The sequence below is a fragment of the Camellia sinensis genome, chromosome 10 (genome assembly GCF_055761805.1).
Source record: "Camellia sinensis isolate YWXY chromosome 10, ASM5576180v1, whole genome shotgun sequence".
Classification (NCBI taxonomy): domain Eukaryota; kingdom Viridiplantae; phylum Streptophyta; class Magnoliopsida; order Ericales; family Theaceae; genus Camellia; species Camellia sinensis.
Window position 1 is genome coordinate 1,996,690 of NC_138970.1, and position 19,292 is coordinate 2,015,981.

Sequence of the window (19,292 nt, forward strand, 5' to 3'; positions counted from 1 at the left end):
TGTTGCTTATGGTCCTCCTGTGACTTGGAGTATATGAGAATGTCGTCAATGAAGACAATGACGAACTCGTCAATATAGGGTTTGAACACTCGGTTCATGAGAAGGCCGCTAGAGCATTTGTGACGCCAAATGGCATGGCGAGAAACTCATAGTGCTCGTAACGGGTTCTAAAAGCAGTCTTTTCGATGCTTTTCATTTTGACTTTTAGATGATGATAGCCAGAACACAAGTCAATTTTCGAGAAGACTTGGGCGTCTTGCAGTTGATTGAACAAGTCATCGATTCGTGGTAGAAGGTACTAATTTTTTATGGTGACTTTGTTCAACTCCCGATAATCAATACATAACCTCATCGTGCCATCTTTTTTCTTTACGAATAGTACTGGAGTGTCCCAGGGCGAGGTACTTGGTCAAATGAAACCTTTGTCTAGTAGTTCCTGGAGTTGGGTCTTTAGTTCTTTTAATTCTGTTATTGACATACGGTAAGGAGCTTTTGAGATTGGTTGGGCACCAGGTTAGGTTTCAATAGTGAACTCGATTTTCCGGTTAATTGGGGTACCGGATAGGTCTTCGGGAAAGACATTTGTGAATTCTCTAACCTTGGGGATTGCATTGACGGTGACAGATATAACTACAACAACCCTTTCTTAGAAGTCGTTGGGCTATTATGGAGGATACAAGACAAAGAGTGTTGGAAACTCCAATCCCATTAAAGACAAGCTCGAGTTTGTTTGGTAACTAGAAGGATACCTTTTTGGCTTTGTAATCAATAGAGGCATGGTTGGCAACTAGCCAATCCATTCCTAGGATTATATCAAAGTTACAAATGTGGAGGGGAATCAAGTCCACGTATAAGATTTTGCCTTTTAAGGATATATTACATGATTTGTACACATTAGTAATAAGCGTAGAATGACCAGAAAGAAAAGACACAGACAATATATATCCTAAGGGTTCAGGTGTCGACGTCAACTTGGCAGTAAAGTGTGGCGTAACAAAAGAATGAGTTAAACCCAAGTCAATGAGAACATGAGCTAAATGACTACAGATAGAAAGTGTACCTGACACAACGTTTTCAATCACTTGTAGTTTTCCAGGTACCAAGGCAAAAGCCCTTCCTTGGCGTTTTTGGTCCTTCCTCCCTCCTTCAGGTCATGCGGGTTTTCTAACTGGTCTAGAGGGGCCTACTGTAGGATTAGTAAGCTTTGGACAATCCCTCAGCAAGTGGCTAACTTGACCGCATTTAAAATATGCTCTTGTGTCTTGACGACATTGTCCCCAATGAGCCTTCCCACACGTAGGACAAGTTGGAATAGGGCTACCTTGGGGGTTAGTAGGACCTTGATTGCCTGAATTGGTTGTGCTTGTATTTACCCTCTTGCAAGCACAACACCAAATCTTCTATTGTTTCTTTTCCAAAATCTCTTCTTTTGGCTTGGTCCCCCCCGAAGCGCAAGGCTTTAATTCCCTTTTTCGCAATGTACGCTTGGTCTACCATTTCCGCATAGGTTGGTAGTTTCAAAACCTCAAGCCTATCTTTGATTTCAGCATCCAATCCTGCTTCGAATTTCATTTCTTTTCAAGCTTCGGTGAGGATGACATATGTCGCAAATCAAACGAGTTGTGTGAACTTGCTCTCGTATTCAGCCACCGTCATTATTCCTTGCTTTAGGTGTATAAATTCCGACGCCTTTTGTTCCTACAGCGAATCTGGGAAGTATTTTTACTTCCAAGAATCTTGCCTAAGTCACGATTTCTTCTTTCTTTAGGGTGAGAAGCCACTATTCCTATGCATTATCTTTGAACGTGAAAGTGGTGAAAGTTACCTTCTGTCTTTCGGTACAGGGCAAGGTGCAAAAAATATTTTCCATGTCTTTAACCTAAGCGTCTAATGCCATTGAATCTGGACTGCCGGTAAATGTGGTGGGTTTCAGATCCTGGAATTGTTTTATGGTAATCGGCTTTTATTGCCGTTTCGGGATCCTATTGTTTATGTTGGTTTGCAGTGCTTGCAAAAAGCTGGTAACTACTCTTTCCATGATTCTTTCCATTGATTCAGTTCCGCTGACAGATGGCTCGCTTCCGTTACCATTAGTGGTCATTCTACAAAGTAACAAACGAAGCACTACATTCATAACACAGCTTATATAAAAAATACTTACTTTACTATTTTTGCAAATATAATATTACATCATTGTCCTCAAAATCAAAAATTATGTTAGTGTCTTATCCCTGTGGTACAAAAACAAAATAGGGATCAGAACTTATCATGGTTAGCTCACAAAATAATTTTCTTCTACAAATTCTAGAGTGGTGGATCAAACAACCACGGGAAATAGCATTGCATAAAAAACACAACCTCCTACCCTAATTGTACCACACCAAAACAAACTCACGCTGCCTGGACTGTGTAAATGGGGACGGACTATATATATTCCAAAAGGTTAGGGATGTTGGTGAACTTGTAATCTTCAGGGTAAAAATTTCCCCTCTTATTAGCAAAATCTAGGGGCAAAGGGCCAATTACATAATGAGGGTGGCCAAATTTTAGGGTAAGGCCGATTATGCGAGTAGGTACGAGATATCGTTCGCGCATATAGGCACGACTCTGCCTCCACGATAAGTATGCTACATCATCATGATCGGCCTGTACATATATTGGCCGACCCACCAATTGGGTAAAGCCTGGATGTAGTTGCCTGACTATGTCTTCAGAGTCACCCCATTCTTATGCCAAGGCGAAAGCGTGGTGTTTTGCCAAGATTTCCTCTAAATTTATAGCCTCAAGCTCATTCCATAATGCCTCATCAAGAATAAACTCGGACATCCTTACATCACCAAAATTAGTTATGGTACAAACGTAAGATTCTACATAGAAGGTTAAAACCATTGTTCTGATACCACCTTTGTCATGACCCAACCCCATAGGTTTAAGGTTGGAATCGCAACTTATTAATTAATTCTAATCTTAACAAATTAAATGGCACAAGCGCAGGCAGAATGGAAGTAAGAAAATAATTAAACAAAAAATTTCCTTCATTAATGGTCGAAAATACACCCATGGGGCTTTTATTATTTTATTATACGGTGACAAAATTTTAGAAAAAAAAGGAAAAGAAAATAAAAACAAAATGTAACAGGTAGGCATCAAATTTCGTGCGGGTCCCACTGTATGAGATTACAATTCTTCTTTACATCTCATCACCTAAAAGGGATAACAGCTATAAGCACACAGCAGAGTGAGAAATATTATGCCAAGAGTATAGGAGACACAAAATAACCATGGATAGTTATTTAAGTTAATACATTAACATAACTTAATTTGAATAAACAAATTATTTAAGTGGCAGAAACTAGGATATATAAATTTATGGAAATAAATAACCATAACCACAGAACAGAACAGAACAGAGGTCATTGGAGTGACAGTCAGAGCAGAAGTCAATGGATCCATAACAAACATAGGGCCATAAGGTGACTGATCAGAAGCCAATAGATTATTTAAGTCCCCTAAGGCATGGGACTCCTATGGTGGTATTTACAGAAAATAATTGTTTACCAAAATCATTGTCAAATAATTATTAAAATTGAAACAAACATATCCATGGATTTTAATTTAAGCAAATAGAATTCAAAAAATAATTAATGTAATTGAAATATTAATATAATTTATGAAACACAAATTACGTAAAATAAATTATAATAACTTAAAATATACATAAAATATATTATAATAACTCAAAATATAATATAACTCACCCTACTATTCACGCTTAACCTTTACTTTCCTATTATTGATTCTCTACTACTTGTACGCTGCACTTGTTCTTTATATATGTACTAGCGTATGCCCGTACCTAAAGGCACGGTGTAAATAATTTTAAGATTAAAATGTAATTATAATTTAAAATGCAGCTAAATTTACAACACCATATGTATCTCATTCTATGAAATCTTGATGTGCAAACTTAGATTTATTCTAAAAGTAGTAATTAAGGAACATGCCTTGACATGGGCCTTGTAGTAGGTTTTGAGAGTCGGATGAGTGAAGAAGTCATCATCTGAAGTCAAATTCAAGCCTGCAGCTTTACCCCATTTCACGTATTGTGCTTTGCCACCATATGCATCCCAGTTGTTGGTTAATGATAATATGAGTCTGAACTTGTACTTCCATGCTTCACTGACTACAAAATCCAAGGCTTGTAATTCATTGAGAAAAAATAAAAGAAAAGAAAATGAGGAGGAATTTATATACTCACTCCATAGTAAATGCTTACTTAATTGCCTACATTTATAGTCATTGAGAAAAAGAATGACCTTAAAAACATTTTCATCATAGACAGAGGGTGAAATTTGAAGAGCTCGCCATTGGCCATCGTTGAAAGCCCAAGTACAACAAACAGTTTTTTTCTTTTGTTATTTCTTTAACAGAGCAACAAAAGAGATAAAAAACAAAGCAGTTGGCTCAATATCAACTATTTTTTCTTTAACAAAGCAGCCATGATATAGTCTAAACCATAGCAACCATGGTATAGTCACTTTGTTAACAGAGCAGCAATATTTTCTTTAACAAAGCAACTATTTTCTTTAACAAAACAGAGCAGTTGGCTCAATAACAAAAGAACAAAATTCACCCGTATATATCAGTTGGCTCAATATCAAAGCAAAGCAATAACAAAAGAAATAACAAAAGCTGGGAGAGGAAAAAGAGTGATGTCGAGCAGCCAAACGTTACCAAAGCATTGAGCAGCCGAGCAGAAAAAAAACATTGAGCAGAAAAAAATAAGAACCAAAGTAATAAACTAACCGAGCAGCCGAGCAGGATGTCGAGCAGCCGAAGTGAATAGCCAAGCAGCCAAAGTGGTATCCAGAAAATGCACAACATAATTTGGCTAATAGGCAAGATAAACATCAATTTTGGAGTATGTCAATAGACTAAACGATAAAGATACCGATGACAATAGTTGTAGGCACACATCTTGTACAACTGACTGGCTATTTGCACTCTCACAAATAAAATTTCCTCCATATGCCATGCAACATCAAGTAATAACCTTGGTATATACTGTTATACAATATGTTTTAGACTGTGAAACTATCAACCTGATGAACAATACTTCACATCCACCTTGAAGATTGCAAGTCCAGCTGGGAATTGTCATTGAAGCCCCAAATTTTGTATGATCAAGACAGAAACTGATGACAGATCATATATTAATGGACCCAGGAAAAGGGCTACAAAAGTATATATAACGCATAGCTCCAAAAAAATAGTAATAATAATACAAAGCAAACTTTGTATATAGTAAACAGGCCTGGTGTAAGCTATCACTCGCTTGTAGCATAAAGAGCACAATTTAAAAATCAAATAAGCTTGAAATTGAATGAACAATATACAGAAAATCATGGAAAGCACAAAAACAATATACTAACACCAATTGTACAGAAAAGGACAATATAAAACACAAAAACTCTGACAAAAAATTGAATGAACAATTCGGCATTCTAACATGGGTGAAAATCCAAAAATCAAGATCTGAGTTCAAAGATCTTGATGACACATATGCTGAAAAAAAAGAAATAGAACTCGAAAATATAATAAACACAAAGTAGCTTGATCTGTTTGCCATAAGAATATAAACATTCTACTACATAACTGGATAAAAAAATATGAAGAGAAAATACCTCGTAGGGCCAACCATCAACAACAAAGACATCCAAGGAGTACTCGTCTACAGTAGAAAAAACATGTGCTTCCTGGATGTTCAGCCCAACCTCGCCTAGAAGGCAGTCAGCTGCAGAATTCTACTACTCAGTGATCGTGTGGTGGAGGCACTATATGATATTATCAAAAGCAGTTTACTTTTTTGTTCTTTAATATTGTACTAAAATAAGCAAACATGCAAACTACCTGACTGAGGAGCTTTGGCTTGTCATCTGTTGAAAATGTAATTTCATGCATGGGCCTACATGATTGTCAAAATCACATTAAAGTATAAGCTACATAATGCAAATTAATGAAATCAGTGTAGCAATTGTTCCATAAAAATCCATGTGAAATGCTTTGAACTCTTACAGAACCACCATAGATGTCCAGAAAATATCAAAAATTGGGGCCAAAATGAAGCATTTAGTGAATTTCAGCAATATTTACCGGGAGTACTGTACATGGGAAACAACACTATCCCCATCTTGAACTTGAGATTTGTTTGCTTCAAGTGCAAGGGCTTCAAGATTAGGACATGAACCGAAGGCATGTGGCAGCCTAGGAATGAACCTTTGGGCACCTTCGTCCCTGGGAGAGCTAAAATGATCAAAATCAACTGTATCTCCATCAGAGATGGGAGAAACCTGCATGTGACAGTGATAGACAAAATGCATTCCATCAAGCAACAAAATTTAGACCAACTATTCTAATAAAAACTCCTATAAAAAAAACAGTGGAAAATCATGGAAAGCAAGGGTCATGTTTCATTCTTGTTACAATGCAATGCTCTAGAACATGGATATTTAAAAAATATGGAGTAGTTGGACAAACACTGAATATATACAAACAAATTGGAGGGAATAACCTGAAAATCATAAAAGAGAATTCTTGATATATACATCACTCAGATTGAAACAGTTACCAAACAAAATTACACCAGAATCCAAGCAAATCAATCCAAACAAAATTATTAGGGTAACACCATAATAATTGAATCTCATTCTCCAGGCCAAGTCTGGCAATGGTAAGGAAGATCGAAGGTACTGTGATTGTGTGAAACCACATTTATAAATTGAAGGCACTTTATGGGTACTTTTTTCCGGGAAAAAATCCGTACACACAATAACATGAATATAAACAACAACAACAATAACATCCAATTGAATATAATCGAATTTCACAATGAACTCAAAAAAACCCCTAAAATTAACCAAACAATAACATGTTTTCCCTGCAGCAATGCCCCAAAATAAACAAAATTAAATCACCCAAATCCATTTGCTTTCCATAAACATAGAATTTTTCATCAACATGATTGAATTTTCTGTACTTACAAACAAACCCATTTGCAAACTAATTCATCACAGTAGTGTGAATTATTTCAAAACCCATTTTCTGAATCCACAAAAACCCTCAACTAAACACACCCAGAGTGAGAAACACAAATCAATACACCACTTCACACACACACACACACACATATACATCAAGAATTCATGAATATGAGCTAAGAAAATAACATGTTTTCCTTGCAGCAATGCCCCAAAATAAACAAAATTAAATCACCCAAATCCATTTGCTTTACATAAACATAGAAATTTTCATCAACATGATTTAATTTTCTGTACTTACAAACTAACCCGTTTTCTGTAATTTTATGTACTTAATCGTACGTTGCAAAGAGGCAAAGAGGGTTTCGGCGAGATCTGTTGTGAGGAGGAGATGACTGAAGTGATAAAGGGGGATGAGGAAGAGGCTGTCGTGATGGCGGTGGTCGAGGGATCTGTTGAAGAAGGAGAAACAGAGAGGGTCCTGCGAGGGAGAAGAGAGGTGGTCGTGATGGCGGTCGTCGAGAGGGTTCTGTTGAAGAATAAACAGAGAGGGAGAGAGGGAGAGAGAGATAAAGAAGGAAGGAAGAGACGTGGGTGAGAGCAGAGAGGGACAGAGGTAGAGACGTGGGTAGGTGAGAAGGTTAAGAAGAGAAGTGTTTAGGCGGGAAATAAATAATTCAGAGCCGTTGATATATACTGAAGATTGATCTCAGCCGTCCAGATTAAATGTATCTCTGAGACATTTTTATACATTTTTCAAAAAACCTCTTGCTTTATTATATAGATATTTTGTTCTTTTCCGAAGCGCAACGAATGTACTATTTATAGGGGGCATATGCATAGTCTCTGTTTGACATGTGACAAGTTTTGCCACTGCCACCCCTCAACCAGTGTCACTCTCAGGCTCCGTTGGACAAGAGTTAAACGAAATTTTTTTAATTATTTTAGTTATAAAAGATAAAATAGATTATTTTAGTTAAAAAAATAAAACATCACATCTAATCTATAATCATTACATTCTTCTCTTACAAAAAAAAGTTAAAAAAGTCAAAAAGTCAAAAAATCCTTCCCAAACCAAACTTTTTAGCCCAAGCTAAAATAGCCAAAAAAATTAAAAAGTTAAAAAGCCAACCCACTTCCCAAACGGAGGCTCAATTCATTTGCTATCTGCTTCTTAACTAGGTGTCTCATCCGAACTATATATGCATATTCACCGCCCCGTGTTAGAGTGGTGACAAGCCATGTATATCTATTTATTTTTTTTGGATTTAATTCTACTTTGACTTAATTTTTAAAATAATTATATTTTCTAATTAAATTCACTTTATCACATACAATCATTCAATATTTTATTACACTCTAATTATATATATATATATATTTCGTGGTATTTAATTAAACATTTAGGGTGCCACACACATTTAACTCTTTAACCTTCCATTTCAAGAATCTAAAAACGACATCAAGTTCATATTTACTCATAAATGGTTTTGACAAACCGTTTACTGACTTACCATGCGACAAGGAACACAACACCTCTTTAGACCCATCTCAAAAGCCGTGTGGATCCTACTCAAATTTGGGCTTAAAGTTGACCTAAAATAAACTTATAAAAACCATAATTTGCAACAACGCTATTGCCTTATTATTTTACTTTTCCTATGAATTTTATGTATTAATAGACTTTTTTACATAATAATACTAGATTTTATTTTTATTTTTTAGGTAAATTATAAATACATCTCTTGATGTTTGTTTAAAATACGATTTGTCTATTGTGATTTTGAAAATTATATTTCACCCATTAAAGTTTCTAATTTCATAACAAATAATCATTTTTATTTACAAATTATCAAATCAAGTAATAGTTTTTAATAATTTAAAATATTATTTTAATTAATAATTTAAGTAATTTTATTATTTTATAGAAGAACACTTAAAAAATTTTATTAATTAGAAATATTTATAATTTCTTAAATTATATGAAATAATCTATATTTTAAATAAATGACGGAAAATATATTTATAATTTTTTTTTTTGTTGGACGTTACTTTTTTGGAAATTTTTTATTATTATTATTATTTTGGGTAAATTATATTGACACTCCTTAAAATTTATATTTATTACAGTTTTTTTCTTACCTTTTGAAAATTACATTCCCTCCTTGAGATTTAAAGTTTTATTATAGATTGCCTTCTAAAGTTTAAAGTTTTATAACAGTTCCTCCCTCACCGTAATAATCATCATACATAAAATTAAATTAACAAAGAATCAATGTAATTTTTCAAATATAATGGAATGAACCGTAATAAATATAAATTTTAAGGGTGTTAATATAATTTATCCTATTTTAAAAAAAATCTTTTTGGACCAAGCGCTCTCTCTCCCACGCCTACATGATGATAAAGAGAAAGCAACGAACACTCGCAGTATTGGAGCAATTTGGGAACAAGTTAAAAAAAAGTTAAAAAAAAAAAAAAAGCTAAAAATCTTTTTGGACCATGCGCTCTCTTTCCTACTTGTGCATGATGAGAAAGAGAAAGCGACCAACCTTCGCAATATTCTCGAGTAAAAGAAAATCAAAATTCCCCAGCAGATTATAGAAGAAGAAGAAGAACCAAACTGATCTGCAATATTTGTTTTTCCTTTTTGTTGGGTGGGTTCACTGTGAGTGCTGAAGTAGAAAAAAGAGGAGGGAGGAGGATTGGATTTTGTGTGTGGTTTTGATAGCGGTGGGTTTGGATTGGTGGAATCGATAGCAGAGGTTATGATGATGAACAAGACAAATATGTTGTCGCTAAATTCTTCGATGATTCATCAGCAGCATCACAATCAGCATCACCACCATCATCGTCGTCGTCCTCTTTCTCATTATCATGGGGTTTCTGTATTTCCGACTAAATCATCATCCATTTTTTCTTCTGGAATGAGGTTCCCGTCTCTACAGCATAAATCTCTTTCCCTCAAATCATCATCATCTACGTCATCATCACTCAACAGCGATTTTCATGGCCATAGATTTCTTGTTCAAGAGCTTGAGGGCATCCCCAAGAAAGGGAATATCCAATATTGTTCCTTTTCTCTTAATGCACAGGTCTGTACTTCCTCCAATCTCTACTCTAACCTTATTGTTCCAAAGTTTTTCTTTTCTTTTCTTTTAAATCCATGGATCTGGAATAAAGTTCCCTTGTTAGTTATGGGGGTAATAGGATTAGCAATTTAAATTCCCTTTGGCAATTTAATTTAGATTGGTATTATTTGTACTTGCACAGATGAAGACAGGAATTATTGGGGAAACTCAAAAATGGTGGGAGAAAGGGCTTCAACCCAACATGAAAGAGGTGAAAGGTGCCCAAGACCTTGTGGAGTCGCTCTTCAACGCTGGGGACACACTGGTTGTTGTTGATTTCTTTTCCCCTGGCTGTGGTGGCTGCAAAGCCCTTCATCCCAAGGTCCCATAATCCCCCTCCTCTCACCTATTATTGTTCCTCTTACAATTTTCTAATCTCTGAGAAAAAGTCGAGTATATTAGAGAGTTCAGGAAGAATGTAAGAAAAGAAAATTCATCATTCTCTAGAACCATACCAAGTAGTAGCATTAGAATGTAAATTTTTGTGGTTGGACTCTGCACTGCAGATATGTCAATTAGCAGAGATGAACCCAGAGGTGCAGTTTCTGCAGGTGAACTACGAGGAACACAAATCCATGTGCTACTCCCTTAATGTCCGTGTTCTTCCCTTTTTCCGTTTCTACAGAGGTGCTCACGGTCGTCTTTGCAGCTTTAGCTGCACCAATGCCACAGTTAGTTCTCGTCTTCCTCTCTTCTTTAGCTGCTATACATTTTCCACCCATATTTGAATATAAATTTTGTACTGTTGAGCTGCTTATCATCCCTGGTATTGCAAATTCAAGTCACGCAAACATTCTCTTTAGAAATGGGGATACAACTGTGTTTTTCTTACCCTCTTGGACATTGTTTTAGCAGGAGCCCCATGCACTAGGTTGCCCATTGTCTTTGCATATGAATTTTGTATCAGAAACTATGTTGAATGGGGACTTTTTCTGTTGGAAACTAATTAGTATCTGGAACGAACCTTGTTTCCTACTCCCTTGTTCCTAACGTAAGATTTTTCTTTCCTCACAACCCTGTTTCATTGCGCTAGTTATAACTGGATTTAACTGTGAGTATGCATTGCCCCCTTCTTCTTCTTCTCTTTTTTATAAAGGTTTTCTTATTTAAGGAGCTTTAAGTTGGTACAAATTCGAGGTTTCTTTTTTCTCCAAAAAGACCAGTTGTTATTAGCCAGTCGATGTCTTGCCTTGTCCTTGATTCACAATCATCTACCTGCAAACAATAAGGTCCAAGCGGTGGGTTTTTTTTTTTTTTTTTTTTTTTTGGGGGGGGGGGGGATTTGTGTTTCCTTCAATTTTATTAGTGCATTCTAAAGCATTGCAATGATGATGGATGGTATCACAGATCAAGAAGTTCAAAGATGCATTGGCAAAGCACAGCCAAAATTATTGCAGCCTGGGACCACCAAAAGGGCTAGAGAAGAAAGAGCTGATTGCTCTTGTTGCCAACAAAGATCTCTCCTTCAACTACACACCAAAGCCAGAGCAACCGACATCTGTTCCTCCTACACTAGAAGAGATCATAGCAGAAACAGCACAAACCCCGCCTTCTCATTCAGAGGCAGAACCTTCAGTATCTCCACCTCTTCCTCTTCCTCTTCCTCTTCCTCTTCCTCTTCCGTTGGCAACTGGTTCAAATGCAGCTAAAGGCACTGAGGATAAAACCTTGGTCGCATCAGGAAGTCGATTGAGAAGGATGAGGATGGCATCACAGATCAAGAAGTTCAAAGATGCATTGGCAAAGCACAGCCAGAATTGTTGCAGCCTGGGACCACCAAAAGGGCTAGAGAAGAAAGAGCTGATTGCTCTTGCTGCCAACAAAGATCTCTCCTTCAACTACAAACCAAAGCCAGAGCAACTGACACCTGTTCCTCCTACACTGGAAGAGATCCTAGCAGAAACAGCACCAACCCTGCCTTCTCATTCAGAGGCAGAACCTTCAGTATCTCCACCTCTTCCTCTTCCTATTCCATTGGCAACTAGTTCAAATGCAGCTAAAGGCATTGAGGATAAGACCTTGGTCGCATCAGGAAGACGATTGAGAAGGATGAGGACTTTTTTCAGTAGAGCTATGCATTGTCTTGCCATTTCCTCTTGTACAGATTAGATTTGCTTTGCTTTGCTTTGTGTTGGTGTATAATACGTTTAACAAGATAGCAAACAAATTACTAATTAAGGATATATGTGAAATGCATGTGTGTTGTCCCTCCTCCATTTAAGTTGAATGGCTTTTGGATTTATTTTTATTGGATCCAAGCCTGCCCAAGTACTGGGAGTGGGGAGGATACTTGTGAAAGAGCTAATGGCTTGTATTGTTTCCTTGGCTGCATCTTTTTTTTTTTTTTTTCATTTTTTTCATTTGTATGACAGGTTTATATATAGCCTTTGGGGGTAGAATGCTTGCTTGTTCTTGAGTCTGATGGTTGAGGCTTGTGTGAAATATATCTCTCTCACGCACACAGCTGTTGCAAATTTTAGTCAAGTGGTATTGATGTTTCTCTTCCATACGCTTTTTTTTTTTCTTCCAGTAATAATAGTAATATAATTGTTTGGGCAAACATTTGAGGACGAAATTGAACTACTTGGTGGGGGGAGGGGCGAGAAAAAAGTTGGAAAGAAAAAAAATTATAAAAACTTGGCGGGTGCAAGTAAAAAGTTGTGGGGCTGTCATTTTTGTGTATTTTTTTTTCCCTAACCAATTATTAAGTAATTCTCCTTATGAATAATCAGTGGCACAATTTCTGGAGTGGCTTGTATGATACCAACTCATGCCTTTCACATAAAATTCATTATTATTTTTTGAATATCAGTCTATATAATTGTAAAAATTGTAATACATAGTAAATAATTGTAATTTTTCTTTTAAATATTTTTGTCTCTTTGTATTTATTTTTATGAAGACATTTCATAAAGCCTATGACTAGGCTTGACTAGGATGTTAGATTTTTTGGCAACTCTTTGCCATAAAGTCTTACTAAGTTAGGTATGCAATAAGTTTGATTTTGTTTGTATCCATCATCTTGTATTCTATATATTAGTCTTCACGCCAACATAATGAACAATGTAAATTATCTCCATCTTTGTGCTTCCAACTTCTTTTCTAACTTTTCCATCATAATTCCATACTCTATAACTCTATCATAATTTCATAATAAAAATAGTAAAAAGTTTCTTTCCTTTTTCGTTTTTGTAAGTGGTATCAGAGCTTGGTGAAGAGCTTTTGAAAGCAAAATCAAGCTGTGTAAGTATTTCTATTTATGTATAAATTTTGATATATATAAATGTGTATGGCGTGCTTTATGTTATAAATAAAATAAAATAAAAAATTCGTCTAAGTTTTTAGTTGTATATCCTTTGTATTTTGTATCTTCATAATTATTTGTTTCATTTATAATTGTTGTAAAACCTATATGCTTAGTGTATGTCAAAACCCATATACTCATTGAAATCGTTTGACTATTGGCCATAATTAAGTCTTTAAGATCATAAAGAGAGGTTTTAGGCACCAGATAATATACTAGGAGGGTCTTAGGTACCAACAACAATCGATAATGGCAATTAACCCTGAAGATATAATATGCTTTGGAAATACAAAAAATAATATTAATAATAAATATAATCATAGTTTGCATATTACTAAAGAGTCTGCAAATATAAATAGTGTGTGTTCTAGTTTAAATAATATTACTAATATTATGTGTTCTTGGTTTTCTAAATTAGATAAAATCAAAAAATAAATCAAAATTATCTAGAAATCAAAGTTGAGTCTATAGAATCTAAAATCGACAATTTGGATTCTATAATAAATATTGACTTAAATAAAGAAGCAAAAAACTAAATAAACAATTTAGTGACAACATTAGAAATTATATCATTCATAAACAATGATGGAATGAATAGTCCAGGAGATAGTTATAGCCCTAGGCTATTTTATGATACAGAAGATATTATGATACTTCAAACCAATACCTATAATAGGATTGAATATGAAAATATTGTTGAAATATTGGATTATTGGAAAAAATTATATAAAGATCCAGATTTAGGTATTGATGAAAGAAATAGGCTATTAGATTAAATAAGAAAAACTTATCTAGAACATGAAGCCCTTTTACAGCACTTTAATTATGATATTAATATGTCAACTAATAATGATGACAGTTAATTATCCTCATCTGAAAAAACATTAGATCAAGATATTTTACCAGAAATAAATAAAGGAAAAAGAAAGGCAGAAGAGCCAATTGATCCCGAATTATTTGGCACATGGAGAGATGGAGAAAATTTTGACTTTATTCAGACAAATGAAATTAAAAATGATTCTAACATTGGAAGTACCTCCAATCATACACCTAAGCCAGTAACATCTAGAAAAGATAATAATCATAACTATCCAATAGCTCAAAATGATGCTTATTTAGATTTGCCTCATGTTCCATTTAAGGATCAGGAATAAGCAATTGATTATTGGGCACAATCCTTGTCCATCATTATTACCAATTATAAAAATAGTTGGTCAAAGAAAAAATTCCTTGATTATATTACAGCAACTCTCCAGGAAAATGTGTTGCAATGGTTAAGTTAGTGGGAAAAATTTGAAATTGAAAAAATTCAAAAAAAGGCTTTGTTAACAAATTTTCTCACACTTGACACAATTTTAGCTGAATTTGCAAAAATTATAAAAAAAAATTTATGTGGTTTTGCAGGAGATACTAATTTGCAAGCAAATGCAAATTATATTTTGACTAAATTAGAATTATGTAATATTTGTCTTTTTGAAGACTATCTTCAAACTTTTTAAAAATATTATTATCTTATTAATCCACCACCAAATCAATTCTGGCTAGATCAATTTTTCCATAAACTCCCTAATCCATGGGAAGGGTTATGTATTAAAACATATCCTGATTTTCTCAAAAAAAATGGGGAAGGAAAAATATGATAATCTTGATTTTCGCATTAATTATGTTCTAAAACTGATAGCAAATCAGTGTCTAGAAGCAAAGGCGAAAAAATAAATAAAAAGTCAAATTTCTAACTCACAATACGGTTAAAAATGTTGTGATAAAATTTTAAAAGAAAATTGAAAAATTGATTGTAATACATTTCCTAAACGAAAAGGATTTTCCAAAAAATGTAGAAAATATAAATGGAAATCTTGGAAAAAGAACAAAACATTTTCAAAAAAGAAAAAGTATATTCGAAAAAAAAACCAAGTATTTCACAAAAGAAAACTTGTAAATGTTACATTTGTAACGAAGAAGGTCACTATGCACCTGAATGCCCCAAAAGGGAAAAAAGTGCAAAGAAAATGATCAAAATTCTTGAAGAACAAGATTTTGAAATAATATATGGCAAAGAAATTTCTGATGAAGAAAAAATCTTATACGAAATTTCTAGTGATAAAGAAAGTTCAGATGAAGAACTAATCTTCATGATGACGAACTAATCTTCATGATGACGAATAATAGTCAAGAAATATCTTAAGAAGCAGATAGTATATCTCAGAAAGAATTACAGTCAATTTGACTTGGAGATGTAATCGGAGAAGAAAAAACTTTTACTTGAAAAAATGCAAGAAGTTGCTGTTCTAGAAATTTATGAACTTTCAAAATTCAACTTTTTTTTAGCAAGAGTGTTTGAACAATACAGTGGTAACACTCAAGCAAAACAGTCAGAAGAAGGAAATGTTGACATTCTTTTTTTTGATAACAAAAAAGGTTGCAAGATGGAAAAAGAAATATCCTGAAATTCAATATATCCATATTGGATTAATTCAAGTAACCATAACAACCTTATTCGCCAAGGGATAGATACTCCTATTTTGGCAGTAATTTTTGACAAAAGATTTTCCGACCCAATGAAAGCAATTATTGGGGGAAATCAGTCTAATTTGGCTAATGGAGTAGTTTGGTTTAATGTTAGACCAAATTTTTTTATTTCCATAAATAATTCTAATCTGGAAGATACAATCAGAATAAGAATTAAAACACAAGGATTAGGAATGAAATCAAATTCTCATGATTTGGCTATTCGTTAGAAAACAATTCACGAATTAACCAAATTTCCTAAAACAAAAACAAGAACAAGATCAAACGATAATAAAATCGTTGAAATCTTTGAACCAAGACCATTGGACAAGGTAATACAACATCGTCTAATGAATTGGAGCGATTTAGAGGTCCCTCGACAATGGTTAATCTAAGACCTAGTGGGACAAGGAGAATCTTCTAAAACAAAAAATCCTGCACAATTACAAATGCAAGCATCAGGAAAAAATTTATATATTGAAAATACAGTTCCAAAAATTAAAAGATCAACTTCTGTATTTGAAAAAGATTTTCCTAACAAATCATTTTCAAAATTAAGCACTGGAGAATCAAGTAATAATTCTAATCAAGAATCTATTATTTCAAACAATGTTCAGATTCCAATTTTCCCAAGAACAAAAAAAAAAAAAAAAAATTGAACATATTAAGTCTGCATATATGTATCATATTCAAATAAAAAATGATGATATTATTTTTTTCCTAGCCAAGGAAAAAGAAGATACACATATGTATTGGGAACATTTAATTTTGCAAGTTATAAACCCTATAGCCTCAGTGTTCTCATAGATACAGGAGCTACGGTCAGCTCATGTAAATGGAATGCCATACCAAAAGAAAAATGGACACTAATGAAATATCCAATTTTGGTTACTGGAATTGATGGCAACCACACTTCCATACAATTCAAGGCAACAAATATAGCTATTTTGTTAAATGATAGCAAGTTTATTATACCAAAAATTTTACGTTTTCTGTATATGCATGGAGATTTCCTTCTTGGAAACTGTAATGCCCCCATTTCCGTGCCCAAATGGTAATACAATAGTCATGGCTCTTTAAAGTAAAACTGATAACCAATCCTCATACTTGCATTACATGATGTACATAGTCTTCATGCGATATTACAATTAATCCAACAACCATTAATTAAATAACAAATACCCCCAAGGGTTTACAAGTTCCAAGGCCTGAGCCTGGTTACACAAAACAGTTATTCAAACGCATACATACAAGCCCTTGGCTTACAATCAGAGTCACAGCTTATGAGCACATTATGCTCTCAGCACACACTTTCACGCCTTCAGTTAGGCGGAATCACCATATCATTTCCTGCACAAAAATCCCGTAGGGTGAGCATAAAGCCCAGTAGAGAATTCTTAACAAAGTATATACATTTTATACAAGTCTAAAGAAATGGAACGCTTATGCCATGCCATGCCTTTTTGAAAATAAAACACACTTTCATCTTTTGAAAACCAACATGTTCAATGATGTCATGCCATTTCAACTGCTCAACATTTATTACATTTTATTCGAGGGGCGGTAAATACAACTCTGGTAATCTGTAGGTTAGTGTCTGCAAGTAGACTATGCAAGTACTACCAGATTGTCATTTTTACCAGTATCATCTGGAGGGCTCGACACCCATACTCTGTCATTTTTACCAGTAACAACTGGAAGGCTCGACACCTATCATCTACACCACCTATCAAGACTTACCACCGTATTTACCCCAAAACCATTTCATGAAAACTCATTTCTCAATAGTTTTTTCTCAATGCAAGTTTTCAAAATCAACTTTCAAAGTTCAATGTAATCAAATGAATTGATATGCCAATGCAACAATAATCAATACATTACAACAACTCTTCCATTTCTAATTCTTCCACACAATACTACAATTTTGATCAAAATTCTCATTTCTCCTTTCAATGTAATTTCACAAGATGAATAAGTACTTTTATTTCAATTCATCCAAGGGATAACATAATTCATACATTTCAAATATTTCCAACAACATAGTCATTTCAAGACTATATCAACATTTTGAATAACAATTTTCAAAATGAACAACAACTCTCTTACTTCTCAAACTTTATCATTTATACAATATAAACAAGAAATTTTCCAAACATCAATTATTTTGGCATTCAAAATAACTATAACAATATCAACCATAGATTTTCAACTTCTTGTTTAAAAATCCCCCATTTCTAGGTTTTCTGACCAAAACCATCTATCTTCAAACATTTGAGAAAATCTCACCAAAATCCTCTTTCTTCAATCAACATAGTTTAAAACCCCTAATTTGTATCTCAAAGAATCAAATAGTAAACCCACTTTGAAAATCACTCATTTTCTTGAATCAACAACTAATTTTCAAAACAAATCAAAGGATGATTTCGAAAATCATCTTGATCTTGCAAAAACATATATATAACTCAAAGAAAATCCCTACCTCAAGTTTGACGAAGAAACGAGTTGAAAACCCCAAATTCAAGAACGATGAAATTCGATCTCCACCGCACACAACGTAGCCCTCACCTAGATAACCGACTTTGGTGAAGAACTTAGGTCTAAATCCCAATGGATTTGGAGAAATCAAATAGAGAAGATGACTTCTAGAAAGAGAAACTCCCGATCTGGAATTTTGGAGAGTTTTAGAGAGAGAGAGAGGACTGAAAAAGTGATCTGAAATATCAAATTCACGAATTGATATAACGTGGTCCACTCGAGCGTGAAAAGCCCTGCTCGAGCATCAAATACACTAGCCCAGTACTTTTGCAGACAGGTCAAACTTCTGAAACCAAACATTCTCCGCTTGAACGCATAAACGGCCGCTCGAGCGGACAAGCAACTTTGAATGCATTTTGCATTTTTGTTTTGAGGGGTGCTGCCCTTCAACCCTGCCAAGGGGCGTTGTACCCTGGACCCTCGCGAGCTGACCGGGCAGCTCGACCCCCACCAGGGCGCTGCCATTGGACCCGCCAAGGGGCGCTGCCCCCTGGACCCCCGCGAGCTGACCGGGCAGCTCGACCCCCAACCGGCCCAATCGAAGTGGATGAAAGAAGGATCGAAACCAGGGTCGCTACAGAAATAATTTTATCTATAAATACCTTCCAATGTAAATACAAGAAAATGCCATTTCATTAAGCATAAAACAATGTCTTAATTCATATTCCCTTGTTAGAACAACATAAATATGTTTGTGATAAAGAGTTTGCGCCCGTGCCGTGTGGTGATTTAACTCCCATCATCAAAACCATTGATGAATCACACTGGATATATAAA

General features: G+C 34.7%; 1 protein-coding gene and 1 long non-coding RNA gene across 4 annotated transcripts in view; one reads left to right on the plus strand and one right to left on the minus strand.

Moving 5' to 3' along the window:
* Positions 1 to 4,990: 4,990 nt before the first annotated feature.
* On the minus strand, positions 4,991 to 7,622 carry LOC145801547 (uncharacterized). The gene is made up of 3 exons (XR_014343157.1): positions 6,154 to 7,622; positions 5,911 to 5,965; positions 4,991 to 5,794 (listed from the first exon to the last, which is right to left on the minus strand). It is a non-coding gene; the product is annotated as an uncharacterized LOC145801547 (long non-coding RNA).
* A 1,799-nt stretch (positions 7,623 to 9,421) lies between these two features.
* Positions 9,422 to 19,292, plus strand: part of LOC114258274 (uncharacterized) — a 63,309-nt gene continuing 53,438 nt past the window's right edge. The window contains exons 1-4 of one of the 3 annotated variants that reach the window (XM_028198188.2): positions 9,422 to 10,132; positions 10,311 to 10,490; positions 10,675 to 10,839; positions 11,516 to 12,384. In XM_028198188.2, coding sequence (XP_028053989.2) covers positions 9,806 to 10,132; positions 10,311 to 10,490; positions 10,675 to 10,839; positions 11,516 to 12,277 — 1,434 coding nt within the window. In that variant the 5' untranslated portion in view covers positions 9,422 to 9,805 and the 3' untranslated portion in view covers positions 12,278 to 12,384. Of the gene's footprint in view, positions 10,133 to 10,310; positions 10,491 to 10,674; positions 10,840 to 11,515; positions 12,385 to 19,292 lie in introns of those variants that run through there. The other 2 variants (XM_082890734.1, XM_028198189.2) reach the window with 2 other exon arrangements.